Below are 12,868 nucleotides of genomic sequence, written 5' to 3'. Positions count from 1 at the left end.
TTATTATTAGTATTTTTTTGAGATGGGGGCTCACTCTGTTGCCCAGGCTGGAGTGCAGTGGCATGGTCTCGGCTCACTGGAACCTCCACTTCCCAGGTTCAAGCAATTCTTGTGCCTCAGCCTCCTGAGTAGCTGGGACTAAAGGTGCATGCCACCATGCCCAGCTAATTTTTGTATTTTTAGTAGAGATGGGGTTTCACCATGTTGGCCAGGCTGATCTCAAACTCCTGACCTCAAGTAATCTGCCTGGCTCCGCCTCCCAAAGTGCTGGAATTACAGGTGTGAGCCACTGCGCCTGGCCTGCAACTCTCATTTTTAAAGGGGAGAAGTTAAAGCCCAGTGAGGGGTGTGTGATGTACTCTGGCCCTGAATCTTTAGCCCCTCAATCAGGACTTACTGGAGTGAGTGGGGCATAGAAAGGTCTTAGAAATGGTAGCATGACATACCCGCTAAACATGCCTGGAGTTCCCTCCTCGCCCTGCAAGCATGTGCCAGTGCCCCCTGGGATGGAGCCAGGAAAGCCTGGGGTAAAAGCAGTTGGCTGGCCGCCCCCTCCTGCCATGGTCCCCCATGAGAGGAGCAGCTCAGGTGTGCCCCCTCGTGTCGCTGCAGGCCCCAGAGCTGCTGGAGCAGCAGAAGTACACAGTGACCGTCGACTACTGGAGCTTTGGCACCCTGGCCTTCGAGTGCATCACGGGCTTCCGGCCCTTCCTCCCCAACTGGCAGCCCGTGCAGTGGTGAGTGGGGCCGGGGCACCTGGATGGAGGAGGGAGCCCGTCTGCTCCTTTCTCTTCACGTATCCTGTTTCCCTGGCGCCCCATCACCGGGCCTGGGAGATCTGTGTTGTGTCTCTTCCGAGAGGAAGGCCTGTCAGGATCTAGCACGAGTAGGGGGGCGGTCTGTGCTCCAAGGACCTGTTAATAGATACAGAGTAGCTGTTAAGTCTTCATGTGGATTCTGAGCCTTCACATCTTTTAAATACAATGCTGTGTCAATGTCATCTGCTCTGGGTTCAGAAGTAAGACTATTGTGTGAATATGTGCACTTACACTGAGAATGCTGTGTGTTAGTAAACAGAAAGAAAACACATGTATGCATGACAAGTCAGGAGGAAATATGTGGAAAATTGTTGACAAATTTTACTACAACCTCAATATAAATTTTTGTTTTAAAGTGTAAGAACATGACCGGGTACAGTAATCCCGGCACTTTGGGAGGCCGAAGCAGGTGGATCACTTGAGACCAGGAGTTCCAGACCAGCCTGGCCAACATGGTGAAACCTCATCTCTACTAAAAACCCTAGCCGGGTGTGGTGGCTGGTGCCTGTAATCCCAGCTGGGCTGAGGTGGGAGAATTGCTTAAACCCAGGAGGCAGAGGTCGCACCACTGCACTCCAGCCTGGCCAACAGAGTGAGACTCTGTCTCAAAATAAACAAAGATTAAAAAAAAAAAAAAAAGGCTGAGCATAAAGCATAAGAATGTAGCTGAAATTGTGAACTTAATAAATTACACAAAAATTTTTCTAATAAATTAAAGGATACAATGAAGATTTGTAGAATTACTCTGTATTCTTTAGCTTTTGTTTTACTGATTAAAGAAATAATGCATTGTTCAGGATATGTTTATATAAAAGTTAATTATTACCACCAAAAATGGTATGTGAGGTAATGCATATGGTAATTAGCTCAATATAGTCATTCCACAATGTGTACATCATGTTGTACATGATAAATATAGACCGCTTTTATTTGCAGTTTAAATAAAGAACTGGGGGGCAGAAAAGAAGAGAAAAAAGTTAATTATTACTGAAAGGCATAATTTAAAAATGAATATTCCCCCAAATCAGTTAGATTTCATTTAGGATTTTTCCTTGAGAGGCCACACACTAGTTTAAATGATGCTCCTGCTGCTCAAAATTTACTTATTTCAAGTTGTAATTTTTTTGGAACCATAGTAAGTTCACGTGGCTCAAATTTCCAGAATAAGGGAGTATGCAGTGAAAAGTCATACCAGCCTCCCAGGCACTCATATCCCTCCCCACAGGCACCTGCTGTCTTCCAAGGATGTTTTCATACCTTCCAGGGTTTTCGTATCTTCCAGGGATGTTTGCTACGTGCTCCAGTAAATTGACATATGTTTGTTTATTTGGACACTGATATTTCCCCTCTTTTTTACCCCAATGGTAGCATTATCTGAACACGGTCCTGCACATGCTTTCAAGCTTTTCACACCATGAGAATTTCTTTTTGAGTCAATTTATCTGCCACACAAAAAATTATTCTTTTGAACTTAAATAGTACTGCACAGTTTAATTACCCCTTAATTTTTGCCAGATTAACTTTGCTTCATTTTGTGTTTTGTAAAATATGGAAACAGTAAAAAAGCAGGAATCAACTGTCATCCCATAATTGGAAAACAATCACTATGAACAGTTTTGTGTCTCCAGGCTCTTCAGTGTTATATTTTTGTACTTTTTAAACAAACAAAAATAGGTTACTATAATATCCTCATACAACCTGCCTTTCAAACTAGATGTCGAAAATGCTTTATGTTTTTCCGTATTATTTGTAATGTCTGTTATTTCATTGGATGGCTGTGCTGTGGTTCATTTAACTTATCCCCCGTGGTTGGAAGCACGTTGATAATTTTTATTTCTTAAAATAACACTAAGAATAACATCCTTGTAGGGAAATTCTTGCACACAGTTGTTTCCCTAGGATAATACCTAGAAAGGGAAATAACAGATTAAAGACTTTGCACGTTGTAAAGGTTTTTGATACATGTTAGTTAGCAAATTGCTCACCAGGAAGGTCATATAAATACACGTCTCCACCTGGAGTGTGGACACTGCCCCTTTCACCACATCCTTGCCAATGCTGGCTATTGTCACCTTCTGGAAGTAATGAAAACAAAACATGAATGTTTTCAGAGGACAAGTGTGTACATCATGAGAATATTTATTTATAGGAATAAAGTGGGCCGGGCATGGTGGCTCACACCTGTAATCCCAGCAGTTTGGGAGGCTGAGGCAGGTGGATCACCTGAGGTCAGAAGTTTGAGACCAGCCTGGCCAACATGATGAAACCCCATCTCTACTAAAAATACAAAAATTAGCTGGGCGTGGTGGCACATGCCTATAATCCCAGCTACTTGGGAGGCTGAAACAGGAGAATTGCTAGAACCCAGGAGGCGGGGGTTGTGGTGAGCCAAGATCGCACTGCTGCACTCTAGTCTGGTCAACAGAGCAAGACTCCGTGGTCTTACCAAAAAAAAAAAAAAAAAAGAAAGAAAGAAAAAAAAGAATAAAGTATATCCTTTGAAATCAATTCCAGAAAAGTGGTCTTAGGTGATGGCAGTCTGTTCAATTCCACGTTTACCTCCCAGTGAGGGAGGTCCCTGCCCTGAGTTTGGAGAAATGGCAAAGTTTGCCCCACTGTGGTGACTTATTTTAAAACAGGCATTGCTCCTTTAGCTACATAGGTTCGGAATATTGAGGAATTTGTTCATTAATTTATAGTCACACTTTACAGTGTACGCATTATAAAAATCGTTTTAAATTACATGTACATCTATAGTGTGTTTTTGTTTTTGTTTTTGTTTTTGAGACAAAATCTCACTCTGTTGCCCAGGCTGGAGTGTAGTGGCATGATCTGGGCTCACTGCACATCTATAGTGGTTTTAACTAAAGGAATTATTGCATTTCTTCTGATCACTTGTTGAGCATTTCTCTTATTTATGACAAGATGAGTTAAAATCCATTAGAACTAGAAGAGCAGGTGCTTTTTGAAAATACATTCCTAACGGCCCAGCATCCTCGTAGGAAATCTGTTGTCTGCAGAGCCATCTTCCTAGAGCTTCCCTTATCAGTGCTGGAGGGCCAGGTGGCCAGTTTCAAGTAGATTTTTCTGAAACCCAATAAGGAGCTGTTTTGTGGACTAATCTAGTTTTTAATGCTTTGGGCAACTTTTAAAAAATGTCACTATCTTGTCTCAGATGGCAGGTAAATAGTGATTTCCAGACAAATGCAATTTGGGCTTTACAATTCTATTATAAAGCCACTTTGAAATACATTTTAGGACAAGCCCAAGCAATAAGCATCTTATTTTGGGTCCTTTTTAAATTTCCCATCAACAACTTAAGTTTTCTATGAGAGGCTTATTCCACACTTAGATAATTAGAAAGTCTTGGAGCCCCCGACTTACAGCTGTCAGTTTCAGCCCAAGCGGTAAAGCACCAGCCTCTGCCATGCTCCGGCTCTTCTAGCTTTCCAGTGTGCTCCTGATAGGCTGGTTCACCACTTGCCAGTGAAAATTGTTTGGAGCAAAGCATTTTTTATTTGAATTTCCCAGATGTTTTGAGAATAGTTGGACATTCAGACAGAATAGAAAGAACCCCAGACATTGGGTTTGAGCCCCTGATTCTGCTACTCCGTTGCGTGACCTTGGACAAATCATTTGATCATCATTTCCTTTGGTCCAAATTGGGGGACTAAAAATAATGTCTGCCACATGGGCCTGTCATGGCCTTAAGTGAATAAATGATCTGTGTCAGAATACTTGGTTATCTATGAAGTATTATTCAAACTATTCTTGTTGTTACCAAGATTTGAAGCCAGTTGCATGTAGATTATTTTTATTGGCCAGGCACTGTGGCTTACCCCTATAATCCTAACACTCTGGGAGGCCAAAGTGGGTGGATTGCTTGAGTCCAGGAGTTTCAGACTAGCCTAGGCAACATGGCGAAACCCCATCTCTACAAAAAATACAGAAATTAACTGGGTGTGGTGGTGCACACCTGTAGTCCCAGCTATTTAGGAGGCTGAGGAGGGATGATTGCTTGAGCCTACAAGGTTGAGGCTGCAGTAAGCTGTGATTGTGCCACTGCATTCCAGCCTGGGTGACAGAAAAAAAAAAAAATTATTTTTACCTTCAAATACTACTTCAGATACCCCAAGAAGTTCCCTAAGTTGGGAAATGTATAAGTTCATTTATCCTTAGAAACAGTATTTAGCTGTGTACCTTTAGAGGGAAGTATCTATGTGTGTGCGTAGGTTTTGCATATTTTATGTAACTGTTGTATGCATACTGTAATCTAGGTTTGGAAGTCCCAGTTTTAACCTCTGTCAAAATACAAGAGTGTGTAGTAGATGAAACAGAAGATAGAGCAAATGAGAAGGAAAAACCAAGGATGAGATAAGGAGGTAGTAGTACTGTCTGCAGAACTCTGGGCACAAGATGGTCAGTGACTCTGCTAAAGGTTGCTTTTCAAAAACTCATTCAGGCAGTCCTGACCAGTCTTAAACTCTCAAAGAATCCGCCTGACTCAATGTGAATGAAAAGATTGGGGCTATAAATCTCCTGTATAGTTGTAAACTGATATTATAAATGTAAAGTGGCTCTTGAGTGCTAAGTGTCATAGGGATGTGTATAACTGTATATTTCATTGACATCCCAGTCAACAGTTGACTGCATAGATGACAGTGGTCTCATGAGATTATAATACTGTATTTTTGCTGTACCTTTTCTGGGTTCAGATATGTTTAGATACACGAATATTTATCATTGTGTTACCCTGGCCTACAGTATTCAGTACCGGAGCATGCTGTACAGGTTTGTAGCCTAGGGCAATAGGATGTACTGTATAGCCTAGGTGTGTAGTAGGCTAAACCATCTAGGTTTGTGTTCGGTTCACACAAGGACTAAATCACCTAATGATGAATTTCTTAGAATGTGTCCCTGTCATAGCAACGTGTGACTGCACCTAACAAGATTCATATTTGCAGGCATTCGAAAGTCCGGCAGAAGAGTGAGGTGGATATTGTTGTCAGCGAAGACTTGAATGGAACAGTGAAGTTTTCAAGCTCTTTACCCTACCCCAATAATCTTAACAGGTAAGGCACAGAAGCATTACACGAATACATATTTTTCTTCCCTTTTTTAGAAATACAAGTCTGGACTGGGCGTGGTGGCTCACGCTTGTAATCCTAACACTTTGGGAGGCCGAGGTGGGTGGATCACCTGAGGTCAGGAGTTCAAAACCAGCCTGGCCAACATGGTGAAACCCCATCTCTACTAAAAATGCGAAAATTAGGAGTGGTGGCACACGCCTGTAATCCCAGCCACTCAGGAGGCTGAGACAGGAGAATCGCTTGAACCCGGGAGGCAAAGGTTGCAGTGAGCTGAGATTGCGCCATTGCACTCCAGCCTGGGTGACAGAGTGAGACTCCATCTCAAAAAAAAAAAAAAGAAATTCAAGTCTGAAGTGACATCTGATAACTTTTAAACAGGTTATCAGAATATCGTCCTGTGAGTAAGAAATTGACATAGTCCTTCTTAATCTTAAATCTAGAATGGGTTTCCTTCCCTCATCTCCCTAGAAATCATCTCTTATTCTAAGTTCACATAACAATGTATCTCTGCCTCTTATTACCCTTAATAGCCTCTACCTTGTATCACATTTGGTTTTGCATAGGGTTTGTCTCTGATTCAACAGCAGTCCTTTTAAGGGCAGGGAATTATACCTTATTTCTCTTTCCACCCCTCATGTGGCCCAATTCTGTGTCACAATCAACAAATAAATCTTTGTCATTTGAATGGCATTACAATCCAGTCTCAGAGCCAGAATCTAAACAATTAATAGTATTGTGTAATTGTACAGAATTGGGTAACAGTGCAAAAGAAAGCTACGAGGCAGTCACACATAATTGAGTGGCATGGATAATGATTACCATATTTAAAGGGTGGAAGAGAAGATTGGATGGACTAGTGCTATAAGGAATGACGTGGGATAAGCTAGAACTTTTTGGAAGGGTCTAGACAGATGTGCAGGACATGGACAGATGAAGAGGAAGGAGGAAGGAAATTCTAAGGGGAAAGATTAAAGTGAGCAAGGCACGTTTGGGAGGTGGTGGGTAGCTGTCTTGGCCTCAGGAAAGGGTTTGAGTGCTCACAGGAGGCAGGCTCTGCAGGGCCAGGGGAAGGAGCTTGGAGTTTGTCATGTGAACCACTACATCTGGCAGCGTGGGATCTAGATTCTGTAGGGGTCACCTGAGCTAGGATGTGCCTATAAAGTGTATTTTAAAAACCTCATGGGTCATTCTTTTTCTTTTTTTTTTTTTTTTTTTGGAGACAGTCTCCCTCTGTCACCCAGGCTAGGGTGCAGTGTGGCACAATCTCGGCTCACTGCAACCTTTGCCTCCCAGGTTCAACTGATTCTCCTGCCTCAGCCTCCTGAGTAGCTGGGATTACAGGTGCGCACCACCATGCCCGGCTGATTTTTGTATTTTTAGTCGAGATGGGGTTTCACCATGTTGGCCGGGCTGGTCTCAAACTCCTGACCTCAAGTGATCCACCTGCCTTGGCCTCCCAAAGTGCTGGGATTACAGGCATGAGCCGCTGTGCCTGGCCTTCATGGGTCATTCTTATGCAGCTATTTGGAGGTCAGGAATCTCTGATTTCAGGGTATTTTAGAATTCAGGAGAGAGGTGTGAACACCTGAATAATTGATTGGAAATGTCTATACTGTTTCTGATAAACCCATTTTCATTTTCAATCACCATCTGTTGGCTGCCGTCTGTGCATCTACTGGGAGACACACACTGTAGCCCAACATTGGCTGGAAGTGTCTCCTCACACACTCTGCTCCTCTCCACAGCGTCCTGGCTGAGCGACTGGAGAAGTGGCTGCAACTGATGCTGATGTGGCATCCCCGACAGAGGGGCACAGATCCCACGTATGGGCCCAATGGCTGCTTCAAGGCCCTGGATGACATCTTAAACTTAAAGGTGAGCATGGAGCCAAGTTAGCCCTCAGGCAAAAGCTGGGGTCCCCAGCGGAGCACGCACTTCTTAGGATAGAGCAGGGGATGGGGCCAGCTGACCTAGTGAGAAAGTTTAGGCTCCTGCATCAGTCTTTCTGCATAAGTAAAGAAAGGACAGTTGTGCTATTTGACATTGGCTATGAGGTCATAGCCACAGACAGGATTATGAAAGACGAAAATATGCGAAACATGGCACCAGACCTCCCTCCGTCAAGCCAGGCCGTTGCTTTGTGTGGTTGGGAAATGTTGAGAGTAGCAGAGAGAGGACCTAGGCAAATAGATGCGCATCTCCTTGAAGAAATTGGTTTTCCAGTAACATCTGGGTTGTGTTGCAGCTGGTTCATATCTTGAACATGGTCACAGGCACCATCCACACTTACCCTGTGACAGAGGACGAGAGTCTGCAGAGCTTGAAGGCCAGAATCCAGCAGGACACGGGCATCCCAGAGGAGGACCAGGAGCTGCTGCAGGAAGCGGGCCTGGCGTTGATCCCCGATAAACCTGCCACTCAGTGTATTTCAGATGGCAAGGTAAGCCCTGGCTTCGTACACACCACCCTGTTTCCCTTGGCTGTGCCTCTTGGGAAACTCAACACACCTTCAGATTTCAATTCTGCTTTGTCATGTAGTCTGTTTATCATACAGTGTGGATACCTGCCTGGTGTTTAAGTTGGAGTATGGTGTCCTTTGTGTGGCCTGATAGGAAACACAAATCTCCTAGCTGGACTTGTTACTTCCAGACCCTCCAAGACCGTTCTCTTGCCTTTATTGCAAAAAATGATGCGGTAGCACTTGAATCGCTCAAGTTGCCAGCTTGGCCCTCTTCCAAGTATACTTAAAAAAAAAAAAAAAAGGTGCTGCACTGTCTTGAGTCAACTGAAACTATTTATGATGGCCTCTGTGTACAGAACTGTGAAACTATTTATGATGGCCTCTGTGTTAGGCACCTGTGTTAACTATAGCCGTATAAGACATGACCTCTGCTCAAAAAGAGCTTCTCACCTGACTTGTGGAGATAAAGTTATCATATGAGAAATAATCATTGCATAGGGAAGTATATAGTGAATTTCTGAACTTCACAGGGATGACAGTAAAATAGAATGTAATAAGTTTGTAAATAAGGAGTGTGTTCCAACAGTAAGTGTAGGCTGGAAACGTTGGGAGAAAGACTTCATGTATGCTTCGTACTTGCTGGCTGAAGATGATGCTCTTGCCAAACAGTGGGGAAAGCTCTGGAACCTCTTCATTATTAGTTAGAAAAGAGAGGATTGGATCCACAAGATTCATTTTGTTCTTGTCCCTTTGCAGTTAAATGAGGGCCGCACATTGGACATGGATCTTGTTTTTCTCTTTGACAACAGTAAAATCACCTATGAGACTCAGATCTCCCCACGGCCCCAACCTGAAAGTGTCAGCTGTATCCGTAAGAATTTGTTTTGTTTTGTTTTTCTAAATAATCAGTTATAATATGTGGGACAAGGCAGGGGAGGGAGACTGGACTAAGGAAGGGGGAGCCACATGAAGGAAATTAGTATCGCCAGTCCTCAGGGCAGCCTTCCTTATTTAGGACATGCAAAGAGTAGCCAGGCAAGAGACAGTACAGGAAACCATTAGTGAATTTCAACCTCCTAGGCTGGGCATGGTGGCTCACGCCTGTAATCCCAGGACTTTGGGAGGCTGAGGCAGGAGGATCGCTTGAGCCCAGGAGTTCAAGACCAGCCTGGGTAATATAGTAAGATCTCACCTTTACAAAAAATTTAGAAATTAGCCAGATGTTGTGGTGCATGCCTGTAGTCCAGCTATTCAGGAGGCTGAGGCAGAAGGATCACTTGAGCCTGAGAATTCAAGGCTGCAGTGAGTCATGATCACTCCCACTGTATGCCAGCCTGGGTGACAAGAGTGAGACCTTGTCTCTTTAAAAAAAAAAAAAATTCTATTGAAAATATATGACCCTATATACATATGTGTCCAAATGGTTCATAAAGTGTTTCTTCAAATCAACAGCTACTTATTGACCACTGGTACATGCTGTTGGTACAAATACATGTATGTGACAGTAACCAGGCATAACACCCTCCAAAGTTACATGATCCTATAGTAGGTATAAAACGTGAAAGTGCCAGCAGTGTTGAAGGCAGGATGTGGTTAATTGTAGGAGAGTTATTGTGGTTATTTTTTGACAATTGCCTCTGTCTTTGTCTCCAGTTCAAGAGCCCAAGAGGAACCTCGCCTTCTTTCAGCTGAGGAAGGTGTGGGGCCAGGTCTGGCACAGCATCCAGACCCTAAAGGAGGATTGCAACCGGCTGCAGCAGGGACAGCGAGCCGCCATGTAGTGTGCCAGGCTTTTTTTTTTAAACTTAATTTATTTAAAATTGCTTGGTGGCTTTGGCCACAGGGAGGTGGCTGAGGCAGGGACCCAGAAGCGACTGTTAATGAGCAACAAAAGGGAGACACTGGTTTGGACAGACGGGAAGCAGTTGGGTGGGCTGGACTGAGGCAGGCCCCTTTAGACCTGATGAGGTGAGTGTGGTCGGCCCAGGGCGAGGAGTATGGAACTGAGGCTGGGCTGGCCGCGCTGTGGACGGATTGGGAACCCAGAGGAGCTCACTGCCATGTGGATTAGCAAAACTCCCCTGACTGTGCTGCTGGGGACTTATGGACTCTTTCCCCAGTGTGACTCGTTTGCCAACATTATTGGCCTTTTGTGTCTTCCTTTGCCTGATGTCAAGTTTGGTGCAGAACCTCAGGCATTGCTGAGGGCGAGGAAATTGTCCTTGGGTTATAAGTGGCTGCTATAATAATAGTGATGATGATGATAATTATAGCAGGGACCTCCCTTGACATTTGAGGGGGTTTTGTTATTGTGCAGGAAATGGAATTTGGATCCCAGAGATGCTCCTAGACTCTGTTCCTTGTGGTCCCTGCAGGATGAATCTCCTCCGGAACAACAGCTGCCTCTCCAAGATGAAGAATTCCATGGCTTCCATGTCTCAGCAGCTCAAGGCCAAGTTGGATTTCTTCAAAACCAGCATCCAGATTGACCTGGAGAAGTACAGCGAGCAAACTGAGTTTGGGATCAGTGAGTGTGCACTTTGCAATGAGTTTAAAGACACCATTTTTTTTTTCTTTTTCTAAGGTTTCTTTTGTCCTATTATAATTGAGTTGCTTATTTCTGTTTCAGTTTTGTGGTGTTTTTATTTTGTTTTGTTTTGTTTTTCCTTCTCAATTTTTTTTTTCAGCATCAGATAAACTGCTGCTGGCCTGGAGGGAAATGGAGCAGGCCGTGGAGCTCTGTGGGCGGGTAGGAGACTCATTTGGGGTTTCTGAACTTACCGAGGGGGTGAGGTTTTGCTCCTACTTTTCACTTTCTCATCAAACACTGGGTCGATCTCTGTCAAAAATCAGGTGTTCCTCACCATGCTTTGAACTTGACTGGACCAGCTGGAAAGAGGCTAAGAGTAGCCAGTAAAGGGAGCCCCTCTGTGGCCAAATGCAAGAGTTGCGTGAATGGATGGCGATGGTCCAGATTTAAATAAGAAACAAGTGTTAGGTTCCCTTGGGGAAAAGCCGAGACCATTTCCTGTTAGGAAGGGCATTGGATGGATGATCAACACCCCCTCTTGTTGAAGGTTTTTGACTAATTTTGTTGGGACGCTAAATCCATAGGAAATAAAAGGTCCAGGCAGAAAGTCTCAGGACAACGTGAATCAGGTGTCACCAAAAAACGTTAATTATGAAGGCAAAGGAAATACGTGTGACTAAATGAACGTCACACGAACTGAAGATTGAAGTCAGGCTCTGGGGCTTTTTCCTGGACGAATCCTCTGTTTTCCCCTGTGTGCTTGGGCAAGGATCTTCCCCTGTGTCTCAGTATCGCTTTTTATCAATCAGTACTGATGGGGTGTATGTGTGTTTCATGGTGAATATTAACCATGGAAGGGGTGAGTGCTCCTCCCCATCTTGAGACTCATAATCTATGAAATAAAGCAGTCTGGGCCTCCCTGCCCAGTAGCATCGGCATAGACAGATGAAGAGAAGAGAAAGTAATGTGCCTTGGGCATCTTCTGTGTGCCAGGCACCATGCCAGAGGCTTTAAGTACTTCATCTTACTTCACTCCTCAAATAGCCCTGTTAGAAGCCTATTTTATGCAAAAGGAAACTGCAGCTGGGGGTAAGTAACTTGCCAAGGGGTCACATAGCTAGAAAGTGGTGGACCCTAGATGCAAGCGCAGCCATTCTGACCCCACAGTCCACATTCCTTTGAGCCAGTCCATTGAGAGTCCTCAGGCAATGTGGAGGGTCCCCGGGTCTCGCTCCTCCTCAGATCTTGCATCTCAGCATGCTCCTACCACATCAGTTGACATTAGCACAGCTTTTCCATTAGGAGAACGAAGTGAAACTCCTGGTAGAACGGATGATGGCTCTGCAGACGGACATCGTGGACTTACAGAGGAGCCCCATGGGCCGGAAGCAGGGGGGAACGTTGGACGACCTGTGAGTACTGACTGGGGGGCCCCTCTGTGCCTAGCACATACAGATAACCCTGGAGCTTCGGTGTGTGTGTCCAGGGCACCCTCAGTGGCTGTGTGGGACCATTCTCTAGAGCATGCTCCCCTGTGGGGTCACCTCCAGCAAATCATCACTGAGCCTCAGTTTCCAAATCTGTTCAGTGGCAAGAAAAGCAGTCTTACCTCACGAAGTTGTAAGGATGAATTCAGGTAACGCATTTGAGACGGAGGCTATAATCTGTAAAGGCTCTAAAATGCAAGCAGCCTCTACCCCTGTATCAGACTCCCCTGATTTGTCCCACCCACCCTGACCCAGGCATAGCTCAGAACAGAAAGTAAGATAGAGAAGGAAGAACCTGACAAGGGGGAATTCGGACCTGGAAACTGTTCGTTTGAGTCTTTGTCAGGTATTTGGCATTGACTCCAGGAGGGGAGGAGGGGTCTAGGCAGATCACTCCTACCTGAAGGAGATCACATGTGCTCCTGGCGTGCAGATGGAGGGAACCGGGCAGGCCGGGTCAGCCTCTTGAGGGCTGTGTCACC

At 44.7% G+C, this 12,868-nt stretch overlaps 1 protein-coding gene across 1 annotated transcript in view; it reads left to right on the top strand.

The window, feature by feature from the left end:
* The window catches only part of IKBKB (inhibitor of kappa light polypeptide gene enhancer in B-cells, kinase beta), a 61,887-nt gene that overhangs the window by 38,559 nt on the left and 10,460 nt on the right, over nucleotides 1-12,868 (top strand). The window contains exons 8-17 of the mRNA XM_012001580.1: nucleotides 613-737; nucleotides 5,783-5,890; nucleotides 7,654-7,783; nucleotides 8,154-8,348; nucleotides 9,126-9,240; nucleotides 10,023-10,146; nucleotides 10,745-10,896; nucleotides 11,057-11,118; nucleotides 12,202-12,311; nucleotides 12,642-12,660. Of these exons, the coding sequence (XP_011856970.1) occupies nucleotides 613-737; nucleotides 5,783-5,890; nucleotides 7,654-7,783; nucleotides 8,154-8,348; nucleotides 9,126-9,240; nucleotides 10,023-10,146; nucleotides 10,745-10,896; nucleotides 11,057-11,118; nucleotides 12,202-12,311; nucleotides 12,642-12,660 (1,140 nt within the window). The remainder of the gene's footprint in view (nucleotides 1-612; nucleotides 738-5,782; nucleotides 5,891-7,653; nucleotides 7,784-8,153; nucleotides 8,349-9,125; nucleotides 9,241-10,022; nucleotides 10,147-10,744; nucleotides 10,897-11,056; nucleotides 11,119-12,201; nucleotides 12,312-12,641; nucleotides 12,661-12,868) is intronic.

This window comes from Mandrillus leucophaeus, unplaced genomic scaffold (genome assembly GCF_000951045.1).
Source record: "Mandrillus leucophaeus isolate KB7577 unplaced genomic scaffold, Mleu.le_1.0 Scaffold664, whole genome shotgun sequence".
Lineage (NCBI taxonomy): Eukaryota > Metazoa > Chordata > Mammalia > Primates > Cercopithecidae > Mandrillus > Mandrillus leucophaeus.
The sequence above is the reverse complement of the archived record's forward strand: the minus strand, read 5'-3'. Positions and strand labels throughout refer to the sequence as shown.